General features: G+C 55.0%; 1 protein-coding gene and 1 non-coding gene across 13 annotated transcripts; both read left to right on the top strand.

The window, feature by feature from the left end:
- Positions 1 to 1765: 1765 nt before the first annotated feature.
- On the top strand, positions 1766 to 26987 carry MAN1B1 (mannosidase alpha class 1B member 1). Of its 12 annotated transcripts, none has more exons than XR_012424047.1 (14): positions 1766 to 2023; positions 3193 to 3301; positions 3987 to 4123; positions 12258 to 12412; positions 13874 to 13983; positions 17349 to 17534; positions 18972 to 19120; positions 19461 to 19649; positions 23582 to 23668; positions 23872 to 24062; positions 24487 to 24607; positions 25086 to 25258; positions 25341 to 25472; positions 26193 to 26987. XR_012424047.1 is itself a non-coding variant. In XM_005580349.4 (13 exons), the coding sequence occupies exons 1-13, from the start codon at positions 1805 to 1807 to the stop codon at positions 26394 to 26396; spliced, it is 2100 nt and encodes a 699-aa protein (XP_005580406.3). In that variant the 5' UTR covers positions 1766 to 1804; the 3' UTR covers positions 26397 to 26987. The 12 variants fall into 12 exon arrangements, 3 of the variants coding, with proteins under 3 accessions (XP_005580406.3, XP_073872029.1, XP_065385854.1); XR_012424046.1 differs by having other exon boundaries at positions 25061 to 25258; XR_012424048.1 differs by having other exon boundaries at positions 23077 to 23668; positions 25061 to 25258.
- LOC123569267 (small nucleolar RNA SNORD62) lies at positions 10732 to 10817 on the top strand. Its single transcript, XR_006692907.2, has one exon. It is a non-coding gene; the product is annotated as a small nucleolar RNA SNORD62 (small nucleolar RNA).
- Positions 26988 to 27176: the final 189 nt, after the last annotated feature.

Below are 27176 nucleotides of genomic sequence, written 5' to 3'. Positions count from 1 at the left end.
TCCACCCATGTTGGCCTCCCAAAGTCCTGGGATTACAGGCGTGAGCCATCACGCCCAGCCTCATTTTTCTTATTTTTTGTAGAGATAGGGGTTTCACTATGTTGCCCAGGTTGGACTCCTGAGCTCAGGGTATCTGCCCACCTCGGCCTCCAAAAGTGCTGGGATTACTACAGGCATGAGTCAGTGTGCCCTGCCCAAGGGAATTTTTTTTTTTTTTTTTTTTTTTTAAACAGAGTCTTGCTCTGTGACCCAGGCTTGAGTGCAGTGGTGCGATCTCACCGCAACCTCCACCTCCTGGTTCAAGGAATTCTCCTGCCTCAGCCTCCCGTGTAGCTGGGACTGCAGGCGCCCGCCACCAACCACGCCAGGCTAATTTTTTTGTGTATTTTTTCTAGAGATGGGGTCTCACCATGTTGGCCAGGCTAGTCTTGAACTGCTGACCTCAAGTGATCTGCCTGCCTTGGCCTCCCAGAGTCCTGGGATTATAGAAGCCACCGTGCCTGGCCCCAAGGGGGATCTTTTAAAGACAAGAGAAGTTCCCATAAGCTGTCTTGAAACCAAGGGTTATAAAGACAAAAGGTTAGAAGGGTTTGCTGCAGGCGCTCCGTTGCTAATGTTTTTGTGAGGGCTTCTTCAGGGCCTCTGGTTAGAGCGTGACATAAACGACTCTATTTGGGTACTGGCAAGTGTCACAGGGGGAAGAGACCAGCAGAAACCTTAAGATGACCCCTAGGAGGGCAGGAGGCCAGGGTAACAGAGTTAGACGAGCCACGTGCTAAGCAGGACGTCGCTGCCGGGGAGAGCCCTCCAGACACGCAGAAATGCCACAGTCAGGACCGTGGGAGGCAGCGGACTCGCCCAAGGGGCAGGGGGAGCCTGGCCACGAGAGAATGAGGGAGGGGCCGGGAGTGAGGTTCGGCAGGGGAGAACCCAGGCAGGGAGGGCCTCGAGCGGCCACGGACGCCTCTTTGCCATTTTGGACGTTTTTGGGGAGGACAACCCGCGCAGGAAGAGCAGTCATCTCAAGCTGACCTCCAAGGCTACCGGGTTCGAGGGCTGAAGCCGGGTCTGAAAGCCCCGACCCGCCTATGGCACGGGGACTGTGGGTCCAGCCGGCCGCTTGGCCCCCTCGCTCGGCCCTGGTCCAGGCGCAGCGCTCGGGCCCCGGGGACGGTGAGATGCGGCGCGGCCAGCTTAGCTCGCGGTAGAGGCCACCCCAGCTCGGGTGCCGCCCGGTAGGGGTCCGCGACTTCGGGAGGGTCCGGTTCTTCCCCCGGCCCCCGCGCCTGGGTGAGGCCCCGGGCTTCTTGCCGGTGACCACGCGGCCAGGGTGGCCCCCAGCCCAGGACGGCGCCCAAGGGCTGCCCAGCCCCAATTCCACGCCGCGGGGATTCCCTGCCAACATGGCGGCGCCGCCCGGGCGCCTCTCCGGGTCCCGGGTATCTGCGTCTCCCGTGAGGGCGTGGGCAAAGCCGGTGCAGCCCGACGACAGGAGGCGAGAGAAGCCCAGCTCCAGGCCCGTGAGGCGAACCACGTGGGAGACCCATACAGCGACCACGCCCCCAAGCGGAACCAAGGCCAGCCCTGTTGCTACAGCTACGCTCGGGGCGCATCTGCGCCGGCGCAAGCGCAATGAACCTGAGGGCAGGGCGGAGTCGCAGCCGTTCTCTGACGCAGCCGCCGTAGAACGCAGCCGCGTAAGCTGGAACGTGCGGAGACAGGCGCAGGCGCAGTGGCCTTATAGAGACGTGGCGCATGCGCAGTCGTGTATCCGTGCGATGGACGGGCTCTTGACGGCGGTGCAATGGCTGCCTGCGAGGGCCGCAGGAGCGGAGCTCTCGGTTCCTCTCAGTCGGACTTCCTGACGCCGCCAGTGGGCGGGGCCCCTTGGGCTGTAGCCACCACCGTAGTCATGTACCCACCGCCGCCGCCGCCGCCTCATCGGGACTTCATCTCGGTGACGCTGAGCTTTGGCGAGAGCTATGACAACAGCAAGAGTTGGCGGCGGCGCTCGTGCTGGAGGGTGAGGGCCGCGCCGGGCTGACCGGGTCCCGGGGCCGCTGTGCCCGCCGTGCCCGCCGCCCTCCCAGCCTGCGACTTCTAGCGGGGCCTGGGCGGGCGGACTCGACTCCCCCGGCGCCGCCCTCTCCACCCCTTCCCTGCAAAAAGGGGCAAATGTGCGTTCCGGGTCGGGGCTGCAGCGGTCTCAGGGGCCCAAATTCTGCGGGGCGGTGGTGGGAGGAGGGCTTGGAGCCCCAGCAGGTTTTCTGGGCTTCGTTCGCTTTTCTGCAAGGTCCTGGCCCAGGCGCCTGCCCCTCTTGGAGCAGAAACCGGAGGTTCCCCGTGGTGTATGCTGCCCTCAGTACAGTGAGAAACGAGCCCCTCTTCGTTGGCTCCTGGCGTGTTAGTGGTGGTCTCAGGACAAAGGGCATTGATAACTTAACCACATCCGGATCCATGCATCGCCTGGGCGGTGCCTGGGTTACTTCTGTGGGAATAGCGGGAGTCTTTTTCCACTGCTGATGAAATATGACAGAAATGTTTCAACTTTTTTCTTTTTTTTTTTTTTTTTTTTTTTGAGACGGAGTCTCACTCTGTAGCCCAGGCTGGAGTGCAGTGGCCGGATCTCAGCTCACTGCAAGCTCCGCCTCCCGGGTTCACGCCATTCTCCGGCCTCAGCTTCCCAAGTAGCTGGGACTACAGGCGCTCGCCACCTCGCCCGGCTAGTTTTTTGTATTTCTTAGTAGAGACGGGGTTTCACCGTGTTAGCCAGGATGGTCTCGATCTCCTGACCTCGTGATCCACCCGTCTCGGCCTCCCAAAGTGCTGGGATTACAGGCTTGAGCCACCGTGCCCGGCCTCAACTTTTTTCTTATTCATGTGTCATCTACACTACTGTATTAATGACATCTGTAGTATTGTCCCAGCAATGTTCCTACTCCCTGCTGAGAGGGAACTTTTCCCCATTCAAAATAAATAGAGCTGGCTGGGCACGGTGGCTCGTGCCGCGTTCCACCCACGACACTCCAGCCTAGGTGTGACAGAATGAGACCCTGTCTCAAAAAAAAAAGAAAGAAAGAGAGCTGAACACTGGATCTTCCTGCATTCCTTATTTTCCTCACAATTTGTGACAGTTGAGACTTTCCGTGTGATATATTCAGTAAGAAATGTCATTCTCTGTACCTCTCTTAGAAATGGAAGCAACTGTCAAGATTGCAGCGGAATATGATTCTCTTCCTCCTTGCCTTTCTGATTTTCTGTGGACTCCTCTTCTACATCAACTTGGCTGACCATTGGAAAGGTATCAGAAATACGTGTACTTAAAAATGATATCAGTGTTGAGGTTTGATTGGGGAGAAGCAGTCTTGCATTCTACCTTAAACAGCTCCAGGAGGCATATATGGCAATGAATTGGCAAGAAATCAAGATTTAGGGAAAGGTAGAGCTGTATTTAACCACTTGTCTAGAACACAGATGTCAATTTGATGCTGTCTGACTGCTTTCTAGGCATCTGGTGTAAGTACCGATACGTCCAGCCTCCCTCATAGAGTAAGTCAGCTGGTGGGCTTGAACACTCAACCTAAATAACCACACTAATTTCATAACACTCATTAGCGTGTATTTGAAAAAGACCAGGCAGAGTTCTGGTGAGGACGTAGAGAATCTCTTGTCAGTCGGTCTAAGATGCTTCTCTGTGGAGCAGAGCTAAAGGACTCCTGCCCACCTGCCACACGCTGAACGTCCCTGAATGGAAAATAGGAAGGCAAAAGATTTGAGGTTCTGTGTTATGGATAAGGACACAAACTGCCAAGTGTTTTGAAAAAGAATTCGTTCCCTTGGGCTATTGTTGAATTAATTTCAGTCACTATCAGGTCTCATAATGTTGATTTGTAAGGGATAGCACCTGCCAAACGTTTTTATGAAGCAGTTTAAATCTCTTGTAGGCCTTGTGGCATATTTGAAATAAAATAGCTTCTCTTATTCAGCTCTGGCTTTCAGGCTAGAGGACGAGCAGAAGATGAGGCCAGAAATCACTGGGTTGAAACCAGCAAATCCACCCGTCTTACCAGCTCCTCAGAAGGCAGACACCGACCCTGAGGACTTCCCAGAGATTTCATCGCAGGTACTTTGAGCAAATGGTGTGGAGTTATAACTGGGGTTCAATCCAGAGGCATTTCAAACCATTGAAGATTAAAAATAATTATTTTCCTTTACCATTTGTTACCATGTGTTTATCTCTCTCTCATTCTGGACTGGTCGGATCATACTTGGGGAAAGAGAGGCATAGTCTTTGCTTCATTCTTCTTGAAGACCAGCCGTGGCCAGTTCCCATTTTACTTCTGACTGTGCAGTGTTGAATAAGACAGACCTGTTTCCTCTCGAGAAGCCACAGCTGGTAGGCGAGGCTGGTGAGAAACCAGGCACAGACGGGCAGAGGCAGGTGGCACATGGTGTACATCCTGCGTGGAAAAGAGCAGGGCACTGGTGAAGAACAGTGGCTGGTCCTGAGTGCTCAGGGGAGGCCGTGGCACTGAAGGCAAGATCTGAGGGCTGAGAAGCTGCTGGCACCAGGCAGGGTGGGGAGAGGCAGACTTGAGACTGAGTGAAACTGCCTGAGGCAAGGAGGACCTTGGCATATGCGGGAAGGTGAAATTCTCAGGGCTGGGAGAGGGAGCAGGGATTGGCTCAGACCAGCCTTGGTCCTGCAGATCCTGGAGGCAGCACTGGAGTGTTCAGCTGATGTGTGTGGGAAGATTTTGGCATGGACTGGATGTCTGAGATGTTTACTGTGAAACTGCTCTGGCTGCTGGGTGGAGACACAGTGGAGGGCAGGAGGCCAGGAGAGCTGCCTGGCTGTGGGAAAAGCTGAGTGGGGGGAGGAGGGCTCTGCAGGAGTGGCCTTGGGAGAAAGAGGGCAGGTCTCCGGGTGGAGGGGCCAGCACAGGCTGCACAGGCTCTGGCTTGGGGACACTGAGGGGCTCCATTTTGGATCTGCCCACTGTGAGATGCCTGGGAGGCACCGTGGAGACCTTGGTGGGCAGGTGGTGCCAGGATCAGAGTCTGCCAGGGGAGACAGGTTTTAGGAGTCCCTAGGTACAGGTGGTTTGTGTCGTCTGGAAAGGTGGTAAGAAGGGGCCAGGCCTAGTCTGGGTGTCACCAGGTTGAGAAGATTGGGGTCAGGGAGGAGGGCAGGGGCAGTGGAGACTGGGGATGGGTCAGGAGGCAGCCGGAGAACCAGGAAAATGTCCTGTCAGTGAATGTTTGGTTCAGGAAGAACAGCCAAATCCTCAACGCCCTTGAGAACACCAGGGTGGTGCTGACTCTGGTGTGGCTGCTCGGAAGGCCCTTAGGGTATTAGTTACTGTTGTTGGTACATCTGTGATTGTGTCTGGGAGGTGTGGGAGTGCCTTGGGAGCTTCACCTGTGACCAGAGTCCTCAGCACCAGGTGGAGGTTTCAATTCCCTTCAGGGCCGTGATAGGGACACAGGCCGTGATAGGGACACACACGCTTTCTAACAGCGGCCTTGGGAGTAGTAACCTGCCGAGGAATAGCTCCTGGGCTGGGAGATGGAGGCAGGCTGCTGCCCACTGGCCAAGGATCCAGCAAGAGTGGCATTGGCCCCCATGAGCTTGGGTCACCCTCAGACTGCTGTGGGGGCGTTTTGAAGTTTTTTCTTTTTTTGAGGCAGAGTCTGGCTCTGTTGCCCAGGCTGGAGCACGGTAGCACGATCTCGGCTCACTGCAACCTCTGCCTCCCGGGTTCAAGTGATTCTCCTGCCTCAGCCTCCCGAGTAGCTGGGACTACAGGCGTGTGCCATGATGCCTGGTTAATTTTTGTATTTTTAGTAGAGATGGGGTTTCACTGTGTTAGCCAGGATGATTTCAATCTCCTGACCTCATGATCTGCTCACCTCTGCCTCCCAAAGTGCTGGGATTACAGGTGTGAACCACCACTTCCAGCCTTTTTTTTTTTTTTTTTTTTTTTGAGACGGAGTCTCACTCTGTCGCCTAGGCTTGGAGTGCAGTGGTTTGATCTCTGCTCACTGCAATCTCCACCTCTCGGGTTCAAGCGATTCTCCTGCCTCAGCCTCCCAAGTAGCTGGGATTACAGGCACTTGCCACTATGCCCGGCTAAGTTTTGTATTTTTAGTAGAGACGGTGTTTCACTATGTTGGCCAGACTGGTCTCGAACTCCTGACTTCGTGCTCTTCCCGCCTCAGCCTCCCAAAGTGCTGGGATTACAGACATGAGCCACCGCGCCCGGCCCTTTGATTTCTTTTTTTTTTTTTTTTTTTTTGAGACGGAGTCTCGCTGTGTCTCCCAGGCTGGAGTGCAGTGGCGTGATCTCGGCTCACTGCAAGCTCCGCCTGCCGGGTTCACGCCATTCTCCCGCCTCAGCCTCCCAAGTAGCTGGGACTACAGGTGCCCGCCACCACGCCCGGCTAGTTTTTTGTATTTTTAGTAGAGACGGGGTTTCACCATGTTAGCCAGGATAGTCTCGATCTCCTGACCTCGTGATCCACCTGCCTCGGCCTCCCAAAGTGCTGGGATTACAGGCTTGAGCCACCGCGCCCGGCCCCTTTGATTTCTTTAACAAGAAAATGTGTCCTTTTAAAATTGCTGTAAGCTCAATAGAGAGGGGATGGACAGTACCAAAGAGCAGAAGGAAGCAAGCCCACATTCTCCTTTCAAAGGCAGCATTCCTGTCGCTGAGCAGCTTCTCCAAGGGTGGTCTAGCAGGGCAGAGGGTGTAGGGTGGGAATTGGCCCCGAGAAGGTGCCGTGCCTGGTGGGAGACTCCTGTTCTCGATTGGCCATGGGGCCACGGCTCCACACTCTTGGGTGTGAGGGCGTCCGCCTTTGACCAAGGTCTTTGTCTACAAATTGAATTTTTCTGACTTGAAAGCCGACAGGTGCTTCCTTTCCTTCTTTGGTCCTTCCTCTCCTTTGCATATGGAGTATCATAACTGCCTGAGAGCAGACTGTGGCATTTTTTCCGTTGAAAGATGTGTTTCCACCCCTCACAAGTGACCCATAAGCCAGCACCTAGTGTCCAGGAGCAGCTGGGGTGGTGGGTGGTGAATATTCTGTGTCTTTCTCAAGTGTCGACTTGGAGACATCCTGCCTTCCAGGGACCACTTGCACCGCCCCTCCTGTTCACACCCTGGCACTTATCTAGACCTGGTTAGGGATGAGACTGTGTTTAGGCCAGATCCCTTTCTGTTAACATTTTACTTTGATTGATTTCAATTTTTTTTAAGTTTTAAAATTATATTTTAATAGAGATGAGGTCTCACTATGATGCCCAGACTGGTCTCTAACTCCTGAGCTCAAGTGATCCTCCTGCCTCAGTCTCCCAAAGTACTGGGATCATAGGCATGAGACACCACACCTGGCTGATTTCAAATGTTATAGGGACTTAGGAGAGAAAATGGGAACATTGAGAAGGTATAAAGGGGAAAACACAGCCATACATTACCCGTTTCCAGTCCAACTCTTGAAACATTTGGTATTTGTCTTTCAATTTATTTGGCCAGGTGTGGTGGCTCTCACGTGTAATCCCAGCACTTTCAGAGGCCAAGGCAGGCAGATTGCTTACGCCCAGCCTGAGCAACACGGTGAGACTCCCATCTCTACCAAAAAAAAAAAAAAATTAGCCAGGCATGATGGTGCATGCCTATAGTCCCAGCTACCTGGGAGGCTGAGGTGGGAGGATCGCTTAAGCCAAGGAGGTTGAGGCTACAGTGAGCTATGATCCAGCCTGGATGACAGGGAGACCCTGTCTCAAAAAAAAAAAAAATGATAATTTTATTTGGATAAACACATGTATACATAATTGAGGGTTAGGTTCTGGATTGGCATGTGGATACACACGTATATACATAATTGAGGGTTAGGGGCTGGATTGGTCCCTTTTTTTTTTTTTTTTTTTTTTTTTTTTTGAGACGGAGTCTTGCTCTGTCGCCCAGGCTGGAGTGCAGTGGCGCAATCTCGGCTCACTGCAAGCTCCGCCTCCCGGGTTCACGCTATTCTCCTGCCTCAGCCTCCCGAGTAGCTGGGACCACAGGCGCCCGCCACCACGCCCGGCTAATTTTTTGTATTTTTAGCAGAGATGGGGTTTCACTGTGTTAGCCAGGATGGTCTCGATCTCCCGACCTTGTGATCCGCCTGCCTCAGCCTCCCAAAGTGCTGGGATTACAGGCGTGAGCCACCACGCCCGGCCCCTATTTTTTTTTTATGTACATGAGAATGTTCCCTTTCATGCAGATTTTTATAGCTCTTCTCCATTGCTTGGATAAACCATCATTTCTAAGTCATTTATCTGTTGATTATTTCTTCATTTGTAAACGTCCCCATTACATCCTTAGTACATAAACTATTAAGAGTTAAGGGGGTGAATATTTTGAAGTCCTATGACGTGTATCATGACCAACTATTCCCGAATTTGCTTCCCCTGCTACGGTGCTGAGAGTAGCAGTCAGTGGTACCCTGGCAGCACTGGGCATTCTCATGTTGGTAATGTTTCCGATGCGATAGTCAAAAACTGGTGCCTGCTTTTCATAGACGTTTGTGTGTCTCGCCTAGAAGCAGGGACACTTACAGGAGAGGAGAGGTGATGAGCGGCCATGTGTGCTCCCATCCCGGAAGCTGTCCGTGTCCTTTGATGAGTCTTAGGAATTTCATATTTTCCTTTATTATTTGTATGACTGTTGTGAGTTAGAATATTTCATCCTTTACCAAGTATGCTTCTTTTTTTTTTTTTTTTTTTTTTTTTTTGAGACGGAGTCTCGTGCTGTCACCCAGGCTGGAGTGCAGTGGCTGGATCTCAGCTCACTGCAAGCTCCGCCTCCCGGGTTCACGCCATTCTCCTGCCTCAGCCTCCCGAGTAGCTGGGACTACAGGCGCCCGCCACCTCACCCGGCTAATTTTTTGTATTTTTTAGTAGAGACGGGGTTTCACTGTGTTAACCAGCATGGTCTCGATCTCCTGACCTCGTGATCCGCCCGTCTCGGCCTCCCAAAGTGCTGGGATTACAGGCTTGAGCCACCGCGCCCGGCCCCAAGTATGCTTCTTATGACTTCATCAGGCTTAGAAATTAGGTTTAGAGAACTTTGCTATATAGTAGCAGTAATCAATTAGAAAATATTATTGAAAAGAGATCTCGGCAGGATGCAGTGGCTCACGCCTGTAGTTCCAGCACTTTGGGAGGCCGAGGCAGGCGGATCACTTGAGGTTTGAGGTGAGGAGTTTGAGACCCCAGCTTGGCCAGCATGGTGAAACCCCGTCTCTACTAAAAATACAAAAATTAGCCAGGCGTGGTGGTGTGTGCCTGTAATCCCAGCTACTCAGGAGGCTGAGGCAAGAGAATCGCCTGAACCTGGGAGGCTGAAGTTGCAGCAAGCTGAGATCGCGCCACTGCATTCCAGCCTGGGTGATAGTGAGACTCCGTCTCGACAAAAAAAAAAAAAAGAAAAGAGATCTCCATCACAATAAGAAGAAAAGAATGCCACCAAGTTCACAGGAATAATCCTGATATTAAAACACAGAAGGTCAGTATGAATAAAAGTATAACACTCAAGGTATTTGAAAAGATCTAAATAATTAGACATTTTATTCTTGTGCTGTAAAGATTTAAGTGGCCGGGCGCGGTGGCTCACGCCTGTAATCCCAGTACTTTGGGAGGCCGAAGCGGTGGATCACGAGGTCAGGAGATTGAGACCATCCTGGCTAACATGGTGAAACCCCCGTCTTTACTAAAAACACAAAAACAGAATTAGCCAGGCGTGGTGGCAGGCGCCTGTAGTCCCAGCTACTCAGGAGGCTGAAGCAGGAGAATGGCATGAACCCAGGAGGCGGAGGTTGCAGTGAGCCAAGATCGCACCACTGCACTCCAGCCTGGGCGACAGAGCAAGACTCTGTCTGCAAATTAATAAATAAATAAAAGATTTAAGTTCTCCTTGAATTAATCTGTAAATCCATTGACTCCCTATCAAAATTCAAACCTCTATTGAAAATTTGGGAATAAAACTAAAACTCAGATGAACGTCCCTACAAGATCATAAAACTGTGATCATTGAACTCATGGTGTGTTGTTTTTTTTTTTTTTTTGAGACGGAGTCTCGCTCTGTCGCCCAGGCTGGAGTGCAGTGGCCGGATCTCGGCTCACTGCAAGCTCCACCTCCCGGGTTTACGCCATTCTGCTGCCTCAGCCTCCCGTGTAGCTGGGACTACAGGCGCCTGCCACCTCGCCCGGCTAGTTTTTTGTATTTTTTTTAGTAGAGACAGGGTTTCACTGTGTTAGCCATGATGGTCTCGATCTCCTGACCTCGTGATCCGCCCGTCTCGGCCTCCCAAAGTGCTAGGATTACAGGCTTGAGCCACTGCGCCCGGCCTTTTTTTTTTTTTTTTTTTTTTTTTTTTAGACAGAGTCTCACTCTGTTGCCCAGGCTAGAGTGCAGTGGCACAGTCTTGGCTCACTTCAACCTCCATATCTCAGGTTCAAGTGATTCTCCTGCCTCAGCCTCCCAAGGAGCTGGGATTACCGGGATGTGCCACCACGCCTGGCTAACTTTTTGATTTTTTGTAGAGGTGAGGTCTCACTTTGTTACCTAGGCTGGTCTGGAACTCCTGGGCTCAAGTGATCCTCCTGCCTTGGCCTCCCAAAGTGCTAGGATTACAGGTGTGAGCCACCGCACCTGACCCTCGTAATGGTGATTTAAGACTAGATGATCTTAGTGATGTAATTCTAATAGTTTCTTCCGACCTCCCACTGTGGACTCAATAGCAGGGAAATGAAGAGGACAGTGATTGCGCGACCTGGTGGGGAAGAGACTAGACAAACACACAGTGGAACTAGTGGCTCACATCTGTCATCCCAGCACTTTGAGAGGCCGAGGCAGGCAGAAAAAAAAAAACAGGCTGGGGCCAGGCGTGGTGGCTCACGCCTGTAATCCCTGCACTTTGGGAGGCTGAGATGGGTGGATTGTTTGACACCAGGAGTTCAAAACGAGCCTGGCCAACATGGTGAAATCCTGGCTCTACTAACAATACAAAATATTAGCCTGGCATGGTGGTGGGTGCCTGTAATCCCAGCTACTTGGGAGGCTGAGGCAGGAGAGTTGCTTGAACCCAGGAGGTGGAAGTTGCAGTGAGCCAAGATTGCACCATTGCACTCTGGCCTGGGTGACAAAGCAAGACTCTGACTGGGATTACAGGCATGCGCCACCATGCCTGGCTAATTTTTTGTACTTTGAGTAGAGATGGTGTTTCACCATGTTGGCCAGGTTGGTCTTGAACTCCTGACCTCAGGTGATCCACCTGCCTCAGCCTCCCAAAGTGCTGGGATTACAGGCGTGAGCCACCGTGCCCAGCCATAAGTAGTCACTCTTTCCTTTAAAAAAAAAAAAAAAAAAGTGGAACAATCTAAACATCCATCAGTAAAGAAGTACAAAATTATGGTTTGGGCCGGGTGTGGTGGCTCCAACCTGTCATCCCAGCACTTTGGGAAGCCAAGGCAGGAGGAATTCGTGAGGCCAGGAGTTTGAGACCAGCCTGGGCAACGTAAGGAGACCCTGTCTGTATGATAATAATAATGAAAATCAAGGTTTGGCAATACCACAGAAAACTGAGGCCATAGGAAAGAATGAATTTGCCTCTAGACTCAGGAGGAACTAAGCCTCAGTCTGTGACGCAGTCTGCAGCTTTCCCACGCTCCTGTTCACACGGGGAAGGAAGCAGAGGATGGGGCTCTGTGTCTGCAGGTGTGGAAACAGGGAACGGGGCAGTGGGGGGTGGCCAAAAGACCCTCATCACACAGCAGGGGGGTGCCTGGCAAGGGGAACCCAGCTCCATATGTCATCGGAAGCTTTGTGCTTTGTAGTGAGGATGTGGGCGCCTTACATTGCGATGACTGTGCGGGAGGCCTGGGGACCCAGAGCTGTTGCTGGAGCTGGTGTTTGCTGCAGCCCTTTCTTATGAAGCCTTTAGGACCTGTGAGAGTTTGGAAATATTCCCACCGCGGGAGGGGCTGAAGCGCTTTGCCTGGGGCCGATGAGCCAGTCGGCAGTGTCCCCAGGCTCCTAAGGAGCTGTCTTCTGAAGCTGCCTGTCGTGTTGAAAAACGAAAGTAATTTAGTCTGAGGTGAGGTGGAAGCTCAGTCAGTGAGGTGTGGGCTGCATCTGAGGGCGTCCCGTAGAGGGAAAGAAGGGCAGCTGGCAGGCGCCCCATGGTTTCCTGTGTGACTGATTTCTCTACAGAAATCACAAAGACGCGTCCAGCGGGGACCACCTCACCTGCAGATCAGACCCCCCAGCCAAGACCTGAAGGATGGGACCCAGGAGGAGGCCATGAAAAGGGAAGAAGTTCCTGTGGACCCGCGGCCGGAAGGAGATCCGCAGCGGACGGTCATCAGGTACAGAGCGCAGGGCAGGCTGCACGCCGCAGCTCAGGCCGTTATATCCAAAAAACAAGGTCGCGAAAACACGTTGTGTCTGAGATCTGTTTTCCTTTGAAACTGACAATGTCTGCTCTATAATCTGTCTTCATCAACCTTAGATTACAGAATCGAATTTTTAAAACTGGAGGTCAGAGCTAAATTAGGTCCCCGATAATGTCCTCATGGTATGCAACAATGTCTCAGAACATTTCGTGTGGTGTGAAGGGTGCACGGGTGGGTGGGGATGGGGAGCCAGGCTCAGGTGGACACTGGCTGCCTGGGCCACCTCCTTTCCCGAGCCCCATCTGGTCGAGCAGAGAGCAGAGGGAGAGGGAGTTGCCCGGTGCCCAGGCTCCCAGGGTGCTGTCCTCTGCCTGGTTGGTCAGGTCCAGGTTGTGGATCCCGGTGAAGCTTCATTCGGTGCTGGGGCATCTCAGCCTCATTTCTGGCTCCATGTTATGCTCTTAGAAACAGAGTTGATGTAATTGAGGCGGAAGGCAGGGCTCCCCGCAGGCATCCTCTCTCCCCCACAAAATGTGGGCCAGACCTGAGCTCTGCTTTGTGGACAGAGCCAGGGCCAGTGAGGGCTGCTGTGCAGGAGTGGCCTGAGACAAGCGCTGTCAGCCATGAGAGATGGGCTCTGAAGAAACGGGCCCAGAGGCCCTGAACTCAGGTGCATGGTGAGAGGCGTGGATGTGTGCATGTGAGCGGTCCTCACTGCCAAGCGGAGAATTTGAGGGTCACTGCACTCTAGTTAGCGTTGGCGTGAACGCAAGGAGGCTTTACTTCCAGAGCAAAAGAGCATTTGACCTCAGCCTGTCAGAAGTGCCACATTTGTACTCCCAGCATGTAAGCCATCCATGGATGTAAGAGGCCTTTCGCTGAGCCTGGGACAGATTCACCACAGGGCCCCAAGAGAACGCTCAGGCCCAGCCACAGCTAGGAGGTTGTGCGGCAAGCCCTCTACACAGCCTCGTAACTGTTCCTGATGGCCATCGGACGGAACTCTGGATGGGGAGTGTGAGTGGCCATGCCTCTCGTGTGTAGGGACAGCCCCCGTCTGTGTGGCCATCTTGGCATCCTGGGGCCACCTCACAGTCATTAGTGCCCCTGTCTGGATGGCAGATTCTCTGGATCTCCACTGTAGAGGCCCCCTGCCTCCGGCCTCTGCAGAGGTATTTCTCATGATTCTCCAAGCTCTGGTCTCTGACCTCAGGCCAGCCTTGACCTTGGGGCAGTGCTGTGGTCTTGACTCTCAGGCACGGGAGCTCAGGACTGAACTGTGTGTTTCCTGCCACTCAGCAGCCTGCACCGCAGGAAGATGGGGCCGTGACGGGTGCAGGGCCCTGCCTTGGCTGTGGGTATGGAGCGTGGGAATGGGAAACACGGAGCCACACGTGTTTGACGGCAGCTGACGCCCTTCCTTCTCCCCCGAAGCTGGAGGGGAGCAGTGATCGAGCCTGAGCGGGGCACCGAGCTCCCTTCAAGAAAAGCAGCAGTGCCCACCAAGCCTCCCCTGCCACCGGCCAGGACACAGGGCACCCCAGGTGAGGCCACGCCTGCACCCCTTCCTCCCCGGGCGCTCGGGGGCTGGTGGCTGATGGGTGCAGGCTTCGTCCCAGCCGTGGTGGGTGGCCCCCCAGCCCTGGTGTGCACCTTGCCCTTCGGCATCCCCCTGCTGTCTGAGTCCTCACTGGCTCTGCAACCTTGGTGACACCATGTGGCTCTTGGCCTGCTGTCCCTGAGCATGTGGCTGCAGAAGAAGGTGTGTGTGGGAGATTTGTGTCTGGGCCAGGCTGCCCCACGGGATCCCTGGAGACTGCTGCCCGTGCTGCATCCCCGGTCTCGGCCTGGCCAGTCCCAGGCCGCTCTGCGGGCCGCTTCATTCTGAGCACCATTTGTTGGGGGCCTCCCAGGTGCCGGTCTTCAGCCAAGCTCAGTGCACGCCGGCCTCTCTCAGCCTCATGACTGTCAGGTCCAGCCCCACAGGCTCGGTGGCTTTTTCTCCCCGTGTGCGGAGACGAGGGATTGTAGGAATACAGACACAAGACAGAGATAAAAGAAAAATGGCCGGGCGCGGTGGCTCACGCCTGTAATCCCAGCACTTTGGGAGGCCGAGACAGGCGGATCACAAGGTCAGGAGATCGCGACCATCCTGGCTAACACGGTGAAACCCCGTCTCTACTAAAAAAAAAATACAACAAAAACTAGCCGGGCGTGGTGGCGGGCACCTGTAGTCCCAGCTACTCGGGAGGCTGAGGCAGGAGAATGGCGTAAACCCGGGAGGCGGAGCTTGCAGTGAGCTGAGATCCGGCCACTGCACCCCAGCCTGGGCGACAGAGCGAGACTCTGTCTCAAAAAAAAAAAAAAAAAAGAGAGAGAGATAAAAGACAGCTGGGCCCGGGGGACCACTACCACCAAGACGCAGAGACCGGTGGTGGCCCCGAATGCCAGGCTGCGCTGATATTTATTGGATACAAGGCAGAAGGGGCAGGGCAAGGCGTGTGAGTCATCTCCGACGATTGACAAGGTCACGAGAGTCATGTGTCCACTGGACAGGGGGCCCTTCCCTGTTTGGCAGCCGAGGCGGAGAGACAGAGAGAGAGGACACAGCCTACGCCATTATTTCTTCGTATCAGAGGTTTTTAATACTTTCACTAATTTGCTGCTGCTATCTAGAAGGCAGAGCCAGGTGTACAGGATGGAACATGAAGGCAGACCAGGAGCGTGACCACTGAAGCACAGCATCTCAGGGAGACAGTTAGGCCTCCGGATAACTGCAGGCGGCCTGACTGTCAAGCCCTCCATAAGAGGTGGAGGAGTAGAGTCTTCTCTGAACTTCCCCAGGAAACGGGGAGTCCCTTTCCCGGTCCGCTAAGTAGTGGGTACTTTTCCTTGGCACTGACGCTACCGCTAGACCACGGTCCACTTGGTAGCGGGCGTCTTCCCAGATGCTGGTATTACCGCTAGACCAAGGAGCCCTCTGGTGGCCCTGCCCAGGCATAAAGAAGGCTCACACTCCTGTCTTCTGGTCACTTCTCACTATGTCCCCTCGGCTCCTATGTCTGTATGACCTGGCTTTTCCTAGGTTATAGTTGTGGAGCGAGGATTATTATAATATTGGAGTAAAGAGTAATTGCTAGAAACTAATGATTAATGATATTCATATATAATCATATCTATGATCTATATCTAGTAGAACTGTTCTTACTTTATATATTTTGTTAGACCAGAACAGCTCGTGCCCTCGGTCTCTCGCCTTGGCACCTGGGTGGCTTGCTGCCCGCACATGACTCCCTCAGACACAGTAAACCGGTCACCCTCCCGTTCTCCAAACGGAAAACCAGGGCTGAGGCCGCCACCGCCAAAGTCGTTTGCTTGTCTGTGGGACTCAGGGCAGATTGCTGAGTCTGGAACCCTGCTCTCATCATGCCCCCAGGTGTCTCCGAGGTGGGGAGGGAGCCCAGAGCCGGGACTCCTAGCCCCAGGTCTGTGAGGGGTGTGTAGCAATCTCTGCGGCATTAATGAGTGCAGAGGCAGAGCCAAGCCATGAGCGCGAGGAGGTCTCAGAACCTTTCCTGAGAGGATGTGTGGTATGATGCCGTTACACACGTGTCAATCCACACATTAGTCAATGTTGGCTGGGCGCGGTGGCTCACGCTTGTAATCCCAGCACTTTGAGAGGCTGAGGTAGGAGGATCACTTGAGTCCAGGAGTTCAAGACCAACCTGGACAACATAGTGAGGCCCCATCTCTACCAAAAAAAAGTATATATATATATTTGAGACAGAGTCTTGCTCTGTCACCTCACTGCAACCTCCACCTCCCAGGTTCAAGTGATTCCTCTGCCTCAGCCTCCCAAGTAGCTGGGATTACAGGCACGCGCCACCACGCCCAGCTAATTTTTGTATTTTTAGTAGAGACGGGGTTTCGCCATATTGGCCAGACTGGTCTCAAACTCCTGACCTCAGGTGATCCGCCCACCTCGGCCTCCCAGAGTACTGGGATTACAGGCGTGAGCCACCGCGCCCGACCAAAAAAATACCATTAAAAAAAAGAGTGACCGGCCGGGCGCGGTGGCTCAAGCCTGTAATCCCAGCACTTTGGGAGGCCGAGACGGGCGGATCACGAGGTCAGGAGATCAAGACCATCCTGGCTAACACAATGAAACCCCGTCTCTACTAAAAATACAAAAAAAAAATTAGCCGGGCGAGGTGGCGGCGCCTGTAGTCCCAGCTACTCGGGAGGCTGAGGCAGGAGAATGGCGTGAACCCGGGAGGCAGAGCTTGCAGTGAGCCGAGATCGCGCCCCTGCACTCCAGCCTGGGCGATAGAGCGAGACTCCGTCTCAAAAAAAAAAAAAAAAGAGTGACCAAGGCGACTGTAATGTGTCTGCAGTGTGAGTCCTGTGGAGCACCTGAAGCCCATACAGGAGAATGAGTGTGTGTGAGTCGAGGGTGTTCGTGTCAAGGTCTGCACCCATCAGCGTTTCACATTCTGAGTTGGCACCATGCTCACCCGCTGCTCCACAGGCTCCACTCTGCTGTCCCGGCGCCCTTAGGGCAGCCAGTCTTGTCCCTTTGGCCAGAGGCCACTGAGGCCCAAGGAGGGCATGCCTGCCCAGGCGCCAGGCGGAGGTGCGCAGGCCCCAGGCTGGTGGTCGGGTGCCAGGTGCCATCCTGTGCAGCCTCCGGAGGCCTCAGGCCCTTGGCAGACTGTGTTCTCCCTGGGGGCTGCTGCAGCCTCTGTGGCCCCGCCCTTTGCCGTGCCCACCACCGCTCTTACCGTCATCCCAAACTCACCGTCATCTTTACCCGATGGGGGTCACAGCAGCGCTCTGCCTGAGGGTGTCCACCTGTGCCGACGCAGGGACCACGCCCGCCATGGCCTGTGCTCGCTCTCTCTCCTACTAGCGCATCCAAACTATCGCCAGAAGGGCGTGATTGACGTCTTCCTGCACGCGTGGAAAGGGTACCGCAAGTTCGCGTGGGGCCGCGACGAGCTGAAGCCTGTGTCCAGGTCCTTCAACGAGTGGTTCGGCCTCGGCCTCACGCTCATCGACGCGCTGGACACCATGTGGATCTTGGGTCTGAGGAAAGGTACCTGGTGCTTTCTGGGGAGGGGCTGAGCCCTCCGTGTGGGCCTCGTGTGCTGAAGGCAGAGTGGGGGTTGCACGTGGAGTGAACGCTGTGGTTTGCGTCTGACCATGGGTTTTCCCTTCCCCTGGGTGCGGCAGTGGACGTGCTGACTATGGTCAGTTCCTGTTGTTCTCCAGCCACCCAGGGCACTCACGGGGCAGCTGTCCCCGGACCTCTGCGGGAGTTGAGCGTGGCCTCTTTGGGGGACGTCCAAGGGGCATTTCCAGGCTGTGCTGCTCTTTGAGTGACTGTGGGCCCCGCTGGGTCCAGATCTCAGCAGCGTCCTTCGTAGACCAGCACATCCATTTTGAATGGGAGTATATGTCTTCAGTTATTTAAGCGATATGTTAAACATTTACCTAATTTTTTGAATAGGTTGAAGACCACCAGTAAATTACTTGTGTGATTTTTTTGTATCATGGCCTTTGATTGTCACCCATTTGTGGTCACAGTGACTACACTGCTGACTGTTTTATTCGCAAATGTTGGAGACTTCAAGATTTACCCCCTCGAGACAGGTGATGTTGAAGCCCTGCAGCAGGGGAACGATAATGCCCCAGAACGTGGGCTTGTTTTTTATGTTTTTGTTTTTGCTTTTGTTTTTGAGATGGAGTTTCACACTGTTACCTAGGCTGGAGTGCAATGACGCACTCTCGGCTCATTGCAACGTTCGCCTCCTGGTTTCAAATGTGAGTTTTTTGGAGACAGAGTCTTGCGACGTGGCCCAGGCTGGAGTGCAGTGGCACGATCTCACATCACCGCAGTCTTCGCCTCCTAGGTTCAAGCGATTCTCATGCCTCACCCTCCCCAGTAGTTGGAACCACAGGCACACACCACCACACTCAGCTAATTTTTGTATTTTTAGTAGAGATGGGGTTTTGCCATGTTGCCCAGGCTGGTCTCGAACTCCTGGGCTCAAGCTATCCACTTGCCTGAGCCTCCCAAAGTGCTGGGATTACAGGCGTGAGCCACCATGCCCAGCCAAACGCATTTTGAAGATTGAAGATGGATAGATCATAGGAAAACGTTGGACCCATCCATTTGTCTCTGCATCCTTTTTTTTTTTTTTTTTTTTTTTTTTTTTTTTTTTTTTTTTGAGACGGAGTCTCACGCTGTTGCCCAGGCTGGAGTGCAGTGGCGCGATCTCGGCTCACTGCAAGCTCCGCCTCCTGGGTTCACGCCATTCTCCTGCCTCAGCCTCCTGAGTAGCTAGGACTACAGGCGCCCGCCACCGCGCCCGGCTAATTTTTTGTATTTTTAGTAGAGACGGGGTTTCACTGTGGTCTCGATCTCCTGACCTTGTGATCCGCCCGCCTCGGCCTCCCAAAGTGCTGGGATTACAGGCTTGAGCCACCGCGCCCGGCCTGTCTCTGCATCCTTTACTGTTTTATGTTACAGAATTTGAGGAAGCCAGGAAGTGGGTGTCGAAGAAGTTACACTTTGAAAAGGACGTGGACGTCAACCTGTTTGAGAGCACGATCCGCATCCTGGGGGGGCTGCTGAGTGCCTACCACCTGTCTGGGGACAGCCTCTTCCTGAGGAAAGCTGTAAGTGTCTCGGGGTGTCCTGCAAGGAGACAGTGGTCTCGCATGCAAGGAGTTCCCCCTTTAGCGGACTTGTGGGGATGTGACTGTTTTCCTATTTCCTCTTCAAACGCACTGGAGTCTGTTTCTGAGCCCATATTCGTGAGCTGATGCAGCCACTTTGATCACCACTGACCTTGTAGAGACATTCACTCAGTGCAGTGATGCCCGTTCCCTTTGCTGCTGTGTTGGCCCCAGAGAGCTTCAGTGTCTCCACTAGGGCCAAGGGGGCGAGAGTCATGACGTGTAGACGAAGCCTCTGGGTGACCTGAAACGTTGGTTCTCTGCTCTGCTCGTATACCAGGAGGATTTTGGAAATCGGCTAATGCCTGCCTTCAGAACACCATCCAAGATTCCTTACTCAGATGTGAACATCGGCACTGGAGTCGCGCACCCGCCACGGTGGACCTCCGACAGCACGGTGGCCGAGGTGACCAGCATTCAGCTGGAGTTCCGGGAGCTCTCCCGCCTCACAGGGGCTAAGAAGTTTCAGGTAAGGGGGCGGGCTTTCCGGCTGGACGTGGCTCCCCTGGAGCCACCTTTTGCTCATCACAGCAGGTGCTGTGTATGTGTGTGTGTGTGTGTGTGTGTTTTCAGGTTTTTTATTGTGATAAAACAGAGGAAACGCACCACCTTAACCATTTCCAGGCATACTGGTCAGTGGCGTTACACACATTCACGCTCTTGCAGGCATACAGGTCAGTGGCGTTACACACATTCATGCTATTGCCGGCATACAGGTCGGTGTGGCGTTACACACATTCACACTGTTGCAGGCATACAGGTCGGTGGCGTTACATTCATGCTGTTGCAGGCATACAGGTCGGTGGCGTTACACACATTCACACTGTTGCAGGCATACAGGTAAGTGGTGTTACATTCACGCTCTTGCAGGCGTGCAGGTCGGTGGCGTTACATTCACACTGTTGCAGGCATACAGGTCGGTGGCGTTACACACATTCACACTGTTGCAGGCGTGCAGGTCAGTGGTGTTACAACTCATGCTGTTGCAGGCGTGCAGGTTGGTGGCGTTACACACATTCACGCTGTTGCAGGCGTGCAGGTTGGTGGTGTTACACACATTCACACTGTTGCAGGCATACAGGTTGGTGGCGTTACACACATTCACGCTGTTGCAGGCATACAGGTCGGTGGTGTTACATTCACGCTCTTGCAGGCGTGCAGGTCGATGGCGTTACATTCACACTGTTGCAGGCATACAGGTTGGTGGCGTTACACACATTCACGCTGTTGCAGGTGTGCAGGTCGGTGGTGTTACATTCACACTGTTGCAGGCGTGCAGGTCGGTGGCGTTACATTCACGCTCTTGCAGGTGTGCAGGTCGGTGGCGTTACACACATTCACGCTGTTGCCGGCATACAGGTCGGTGGCGTTACACACATTCACGCTGTTGCCGGCATACAGGTCGGTGGTGTTACATTCACGCTCTTGCAGGCATGCAGGTCAGTGGTGTTACATTCACACTGTTGCAGGCATACAGGTCGGTGGCGTTACACACATTCACGCTGTTGCAGGCATACAGGTCGGTGGTGTTACATTCACGCTCTTGCAGGCGTGCAGGTCAGTGTCGTTACATTCACCCTGTTGACGGCATACAGGTCAGTGGCATTACACACATTCACACTGTTGCATGCATACAAGTCTGTGGCGTTACACACATTCACACTGTTGCAGGCATACAGGTTGGTGGCGTTACACACATTCATGCTGTTCTGCAGCCATCACCTTCATCTTCAGAACCCTTTTCATCTTAAAACTGAAGCTCCTCTTCCCCATCACACAGTGACCCCTCATGTCCTTCCCCAGTCCCTGGAAAACACTGTTCAGCTTTTTATCCCTGGACCTCACTGTGTGGAGTTCCTCGTGTGAGTAGAATCACACACGATTTGTCCTTTTTTTTTTTCCTTTTTTTGAGATGGAGTTTCATTCTATCACCCAGGCTGGAGTGCAATGGCGCAATCTCAGCTCACTGCAACCTCTGCCTCCCAGGTTCAAACGATTCTCCTGTCTCAGCCTCCCAAGTAGCTGGGATTATAGGTGTGTGTCCTCAGGCCCAGCTAATTTTTGTGTTTTTAGTAGAGACAGGATTTCACCATGTTGGCCAGGCTGGTCTCGAACTCCTGACCTCATGATCCACCCGCCTCAGCCTCCCACAGTGCTGGGATGACAGGCGTGAGCCACTGCACCCGGCTGATTTGTCCCTTTATTTGGGCTCCTTTCACTCAGCGTCTTTAAGCTTCATACGCGAAGACGCTTCAGAAATTCCGTTTTAAGGCTAAATATCTGCTGCGTGGCCACGCCACTTTTGTTGACTCCTCCCTCCGCCAGGGCTGTGCCATTTTGGCTGTTGGAAGCGCGGGTGCACACACCTGCCTGTGGCTCTGCTTTGGTTCTTTTGAGTAGTAGAAATGGAATTGCTGGATCACGTGGTAATTCATTGTTTAATTATTGAGGCCCCACCTCAATAATTTTTTCACAGTGGCGAAAGAAACCATGTCACATTCCCACCAGCAGTGCCCAGGGCTCAGCCTCCACACCCTCGCCAGCACTCGCTGCTTTCTGTTTTGTGGGCAGTGGCCATCCCCGTGGCCCTCACATAGTGGTTTTGATGTGCATTTTTCCCAAGTGACGAACGGGGCTGGGGATTAATTCATGTACTTATTGGCCGTTTGTGCATCTTCTTGGAGAAATGCCTGTTCAAGTCGTTTGCCTTTTCTTTTTTTTTTTTTTTTTTGAGACGGAGCCTTGCTATATCACCCAGTCTGGAGTGCCATGGCACGATCTCGGTTCACTGCAACCTCCACCTCCCAGGTTCGAGTGAATCTCTCGCCTTAGCCTCTGAGTAACTGGGACTACACCCGCCACCACACCTGGCTGTTGTTTTTAGTAGAGATGGGGTTTCGCCATGTTGGCCAGGATGGTCTGGAACTGACCTCTGACCTCAGGTGATCCACCTATTGGCCTCCCAAAGTGCTGAGATTACAGCCGTGAGCCACTGCGCCCGGCCTCTTTTTTTTTTTTTTAAACTCAACGTAATTCATAGGTTCACTGCCTGGTGTGTTTTTTTGTTTTGAGACAGAGTCTATCTCTGTTGCCTGGGCTGGAGTGCAGTGGCGTGATCTCGGCTTACTGCAGCCCTTTCCTCCTGGGTTCAAGTGATTCTCCTGCCTCAGCCTCCCAAGTAGCTGGGATTATAGGCGCATGCCACCACGTCCAGCTAATTTTTGTATTTTTAGTAGGGATGGGGTTTCACTATATTGGCCAGTTTGGTCTCGAACTCCTGACCTCAGGTGATCCACCCACCTCACCCTCCCAAAGTGCTGGAATTACAGGCGTGAGCCACCGCACCTGGCCCACTGCCTGTTTTTTTAATTAGGTAGTTTGTCTTGTTGAATTGTAGGAGTTCTTCGTTCTGTATAGTCACTCCATCTCAGAAGTGGGATTTGCAAATATTTTCTTTCATCTGTCGGTTTTGTTTTTACTTTGATTTTTGTTTTCTGTTTTTGAGAGACAAGGTCTCACTCAGTTGCCCAGGCTGGAGTGCAGTAGCCTCCCGAGTAGCTGGGACTACAGGAGCTCGCAGCTACACCAGGCTAGTTAAAATTTGGTTGAGAAAACGCCTGTCTCTCTTTTGTAGAGACAGCATTTTGCCATGTGGCCCAGGCTGGTCTCAGACTCCTGGGTTCACACAGTCTTATCGCTCTGGCCTCCCAAAGTGGTGGGATTACAGGTGTGAGCCGCTGTCCCCGGTCTCTTTTTACTTTGTTAATAGTGTAGTTTGATAGATAACAGATGATCATTTTCATGAAGCACAGCTGGTCTGTTTATTGTTGCTCATGCATTTGGCCTTACGTTCGAATCCCTATTCTTATTCATGAGCTGAGCACATCCCTCTTTAGAGCAACTGTGACCATTTGTGGGGAGAAGCGCGGCCCACACCATCCACGTGAGGCTCCCATGCAGACGTTTAGAAGGCGTTTCCACTGCAGCCCAGAAAATGGCCCCAGGCACCCACGGGCACCCCCACGTCACCAGGGCCTGTGGTTGCTGTAGGTACACAGGGATAAGCAGCCAGGCCGTGAAGGTGCTTGGCATGGGTTTGGGTGTCTGCGTTGGGTAGAGACCTGGAGAGCCCTTGCTGGGCGTGCCCTGACCTCCCGGTACCGTGTGCCGCACTGTGGGCCGGGACGCCTGGTGCTGCCGGCTGGGTGTGAGCCCTGAGGAGCTGAGGGTGGCTGTGACTTGGAGGACGAGTGGGAGCTCACCAGGAGGGTGTGGAGCCGGGTGTTTCATATCAGGAGCAACACGGGGCTCAGAAGGCAGGCACACTTGCTGTCCCTCCAGAGCCGTGGCTGACGGCCAGGTCTGGCAGGCTCTTGTGAGGACAGTGCCTGTGGTTGTCAGATGCTGTCCCTTCGAGTAAGGGATGAGAGCCATCCTGAAGACGGGTCAGCTCTGTGGTGACCACCCGTCGGGAGCAGTGACATTCAGGTGCGTTGCACTGGTGGCTGTGTGGCTGTGTGGCTTTGTGGCGTGGCCACCAGGAGCCATGTGGGCAAGGACAGCTGTGGGCCGGGCACAGAGCTCTCTCTGCTGGGAGTCAGTCGGTGTTGGGGCGAGGGGAGGCATAGCTCACAGAGCCCCTCTACAGCTCACCCCAGGCAGTAAACCCACTGTCCTCCTTTCTGCCGCAGGAGGCCGTGGAGAAGGTGACGCAGCACATCCACGGCCTGTCTGGGAAGAAGGACGGGCTAGTGCCCATGTTCATCAACACCCACAGCGGCCTCTTCACTCACCTGGGCGTGTTCACGCTGGGCGCCAGGGCCGACAGCTACTATGAGTACCTGCTGAAGCAGTGGATCCAGGGCGGGAAGCAGGAGACACAGTGAGGCCCGGCCCGCTGCCCCCAGCTCCCGCGGCCCCCCAGCTCCCGCAGCCCCCCAGCTCCCGTGGCCCCCAGTTCCCACGGCCCTCCAGTTCCCGCGGTCCCCCAGCTCCTGCGGTCCCCCAGCTCCCGCTGCCCCCGCTCCTGCTGCCCCTCGCCCCACTGTGGGTCAGAAAACCGCAGCCGTGCCAGGCCTGGCCCAGGCATTTCTGTGGGGAGCGTATTCATTCACTTCTCACCGTGGCCTCGGCGGGGGTGAGGGGGGCATCATCACTGAGGGCCATGGGCTGTGCAGGGTGGCACCTTCTGTCCAGCAAGGGCCAGGCCTGCTGTACTTGTGTGGGCCCAGCATGTGCCTGTCACTGGCACCACCCAGGACCCGTGTACCATCCTGGTAGAGTGAGGTGACTGCTGGTGTCCACAGGTTGCTGGAAGACTACGTGGAAGCCATTGAGGGGGTCCGGACACACCTGCTGCGGCACTCTGAGCCCAGTAAGCTCACCTTTGTGGGGGAACTTGCCCACGGCCGCTTCAGTGCCAAGATGGTGAGTGTGTCCGTGGGGCCTTCTGGCCGCCGCCCCTTTTACCTTGGCTTCCAAGGTGCCTGAGTCGTGATGTTAAAAAGAACAACGAAATCCTGGCCATGGCGCCCATGTGGAGGCCCTAGGTAGACCATGGCTGCCTGGCCAGACCTGTCTTGGCAACAGGGCAGTGAGGCCTTGTGTGGCACCCGGGGTGGGCAGGGCTTCCCCAGAGCAGCTCCCTCCCCCAGCCCTCCCCGTGCCGGGTGTGCAGCAGGTCCTTGGGTGGTGTGTGGGGGCCAGGTTGGAGGGCCTGGCCCAGGCGGCTCCACTGTTCGTGTCAAGTGCCCTCACATGGCCTCCCCTCCCAGGGTACCGGGGCCGAGGCAGCGCTGGGCCCCCACGTTGGCTGCCTGTGCAGCTGCAGGCTGAGGGCCGGGCCTGGGATCTGGGGCTGAAGAGACCCTCTGATTCCAGGACCACCTGGTGTGCTTCCTGCCAGGGACGCTGGCTCTGGGCGTCTACCACGGCCTGCCCGCCAGCCACATGGAGCTGGCCCGGGAGCTCATGGAGACTTGTTATCAGATGAACCGGCAGATGGAGACGGGGCTGAGTCCCGAGATCGTGCACTTCAACCTTTATCCCCAGCCGGGCCGTCGGGACGTGGAGGTCAAGGTGGGCCTGGGCCTGGGTCGGGGTCCGTCAGGAGGAGGTGCTAGCAGGGCTGGCCTCGCCCTGAGCTCTGCTCTGCCCACAGCCGGCAGACAGGCACAACCTGCTGCGGCCAGAGACCGTGGAGAGCCTGTTCTACCTGTACCGCGTCACAGGGGACCGCAAGTACCAGGACTGGGGCTGGGAGATTCTGCAGAGCTTCAGCCGGTTCACGCGGGTGAGTGTCTGTCCTCGCCCCCTGTGGTCATGGCCACCGGGCCACAGACACAGCTGGGCTGTGGGGCTCGGGCTGGCCCTGCCCTTGGTGGTGGCTGTCACCGGGGTCCAGGAGGGGTGGGCTTGCTGCAGCCTCAGGGTGGCCACACTGCAGCCTGGGGGCCCCGGCATCCCCATTCCCACTGAGCTTCATGGTGTGCGGGACCCGGGTACTCAGAGGGGCCGGGCACCCCTCAGTCATCTCTCAGGACCTATCTGGGGAGGATCCCTGCTGTGGGCCCAGCATCCCCCCAATTTAGGAGGCACCCATGACTGGAGCGCCATCCCCACTGTGGGCCAGGCCCCGTTTCAGGTCATGCCCTCCACGTTGGAGCCAGATGAGGCCTGAGTCACCTCCTGGCTCTGCTGTCACCTTGGTCTGAGGCCCCTGCTGCCTCAGCTCCCACCGTCTGCCCTGTGTCCCGTGAGGCAGCTGTGAGGCCCTGAGCACAGGTTCTGGGGGAGGCAGTGTCTGTCGCGGTCGCTTGAGGGTTGTTGGCATCTCCAGGTGGGCTCTGGTGGAACCACAGCTCGCCCGGGGATGGCTGCCGTCGAGGCACCCTCCACCCCGAGCCTGCGCTGGGGGCCGTGTTCACCATGAGGTGGAGGGTGCTTCGGTGATGAGGCTGAGGGGGGTGCAGGGTGCCCCCCGTCTGGTGACGAGGCCCTGGCTATTGCACAGGTCCCCTCGGGCGGCTATTCTTCCATCAACAACGTCCAGGATCCTCAGAAGCCCGAGCCCAGGGACAAGATGGAGAGCTTCTTCCTGGGGGAGACTCTCAAGTATCTGTTCTTGCTCTTCTCTGACGACCCAAACCTGCTCAGCCTGGATGCCTACGTGTTCAACACCGAAGCCCACCCTCTGCCCATCTGGACCTCTGCCTAGGGGGGGGGGGCCTGCTGGCGTGGGGACTTCGGGTGGGCGGAGGCGCCTGGCTGGGTCTGTGGCATTTTCCAAAGGCCCACGTGGTGCCGGCAGCCACTGAGTGGCCCGGGCTCTGAGCTGGCTCTGAGCTCCCCTCGTCTCTCTTTCATCAGGACACCGTGAGGCTGAGTGAGAGCCGCAGTCTTTGTGTGGGGCGGGGTGGGCCGGGCCCCTGGAGCCTCTGCCTGCCTCCTCCAGAAAACACGAATCATGACTCACAAGTACTGAAGCCTGAGCAGGTCTTTGTGGGCCGACCACAGTGGGCTTCGAGGTGGTCCCTGGTACTGTGGTGACCAAGTGGACAGCCCAGGGTGCAGCTCTGCCCAGGCTCATGAAGCCTCAGATGTCCCCAACCCAAGGGTCTGCAGGGGCTGCTGTGACCCCACAGGCCCAAGGCTCCAGGGCTGGCTCTGGTGTTTACAAGCTGGACTCAGGGATCCTCCTGGCCGCCCCACAGCGGGCTTGGAGGGCTGGACGGCAAGTCCATCTGGCTCACAGGCCCCTCCAGTGGAATGGGTCTTCTCGGTGGAGATAAAAGTTGATTTGCTCTAACCGTGTGTCTGCTGTGTCTACAGGAGTCTCCGTGACTGGAAAGTCTGGGTGGATGTTGGGGAGAAGCTCTTCTTCAGGTCATGTCTCAGAATTCAGTTTGCTGAGACTGGACTCCAGCTGTCCCCTGCTGGGGGGCAGAGAGAGGCCCTGGGGAAGCTCCGTGGCCCTGGGGAAGCTCCGTGGCCCTGG

This window comes from Macaca fascicularis, chromosome 15 (genome assembly GCF_037993035.2).
Source record: "Macaca fascicularis isolate 582-1 chromosome 15, T2T-MFA8v1.1".
NCBI lineage: Eukaryota > Metazoa > Chordata > Mammalia > Primates > Cercopithecidae > Macaca > Macaca fascicularis.
Note: the sequence above shows the minus strand (reverse complement) of the source record. Positions and strands in the feature narration are given on the sequence as shown.

Coding starts and splice junctions, on each gene's coding strand:
- MAN1B1 (XM_005580349.4), top strand. CDS start 1,805: ATGGCTGCCTGCGAGGGCCGCAGGAGCGGAGCTCTCGGTTCCTCTCAG. Junction 17,535..18,971: donor GATCTTGGGTCTGAGGAAAG/GTACCTGGTGCT, acceptor TTTATGTTACAG/AATTTGAGGAAGCCAGGAAG. Junction 19,121..19,460: donor GCCTCTTCCTGAGGAAAGCT/GTAAGTGTCTCG, acceptor CTCGTATACCAG/GAGGATTTTGGAAATCGGCT.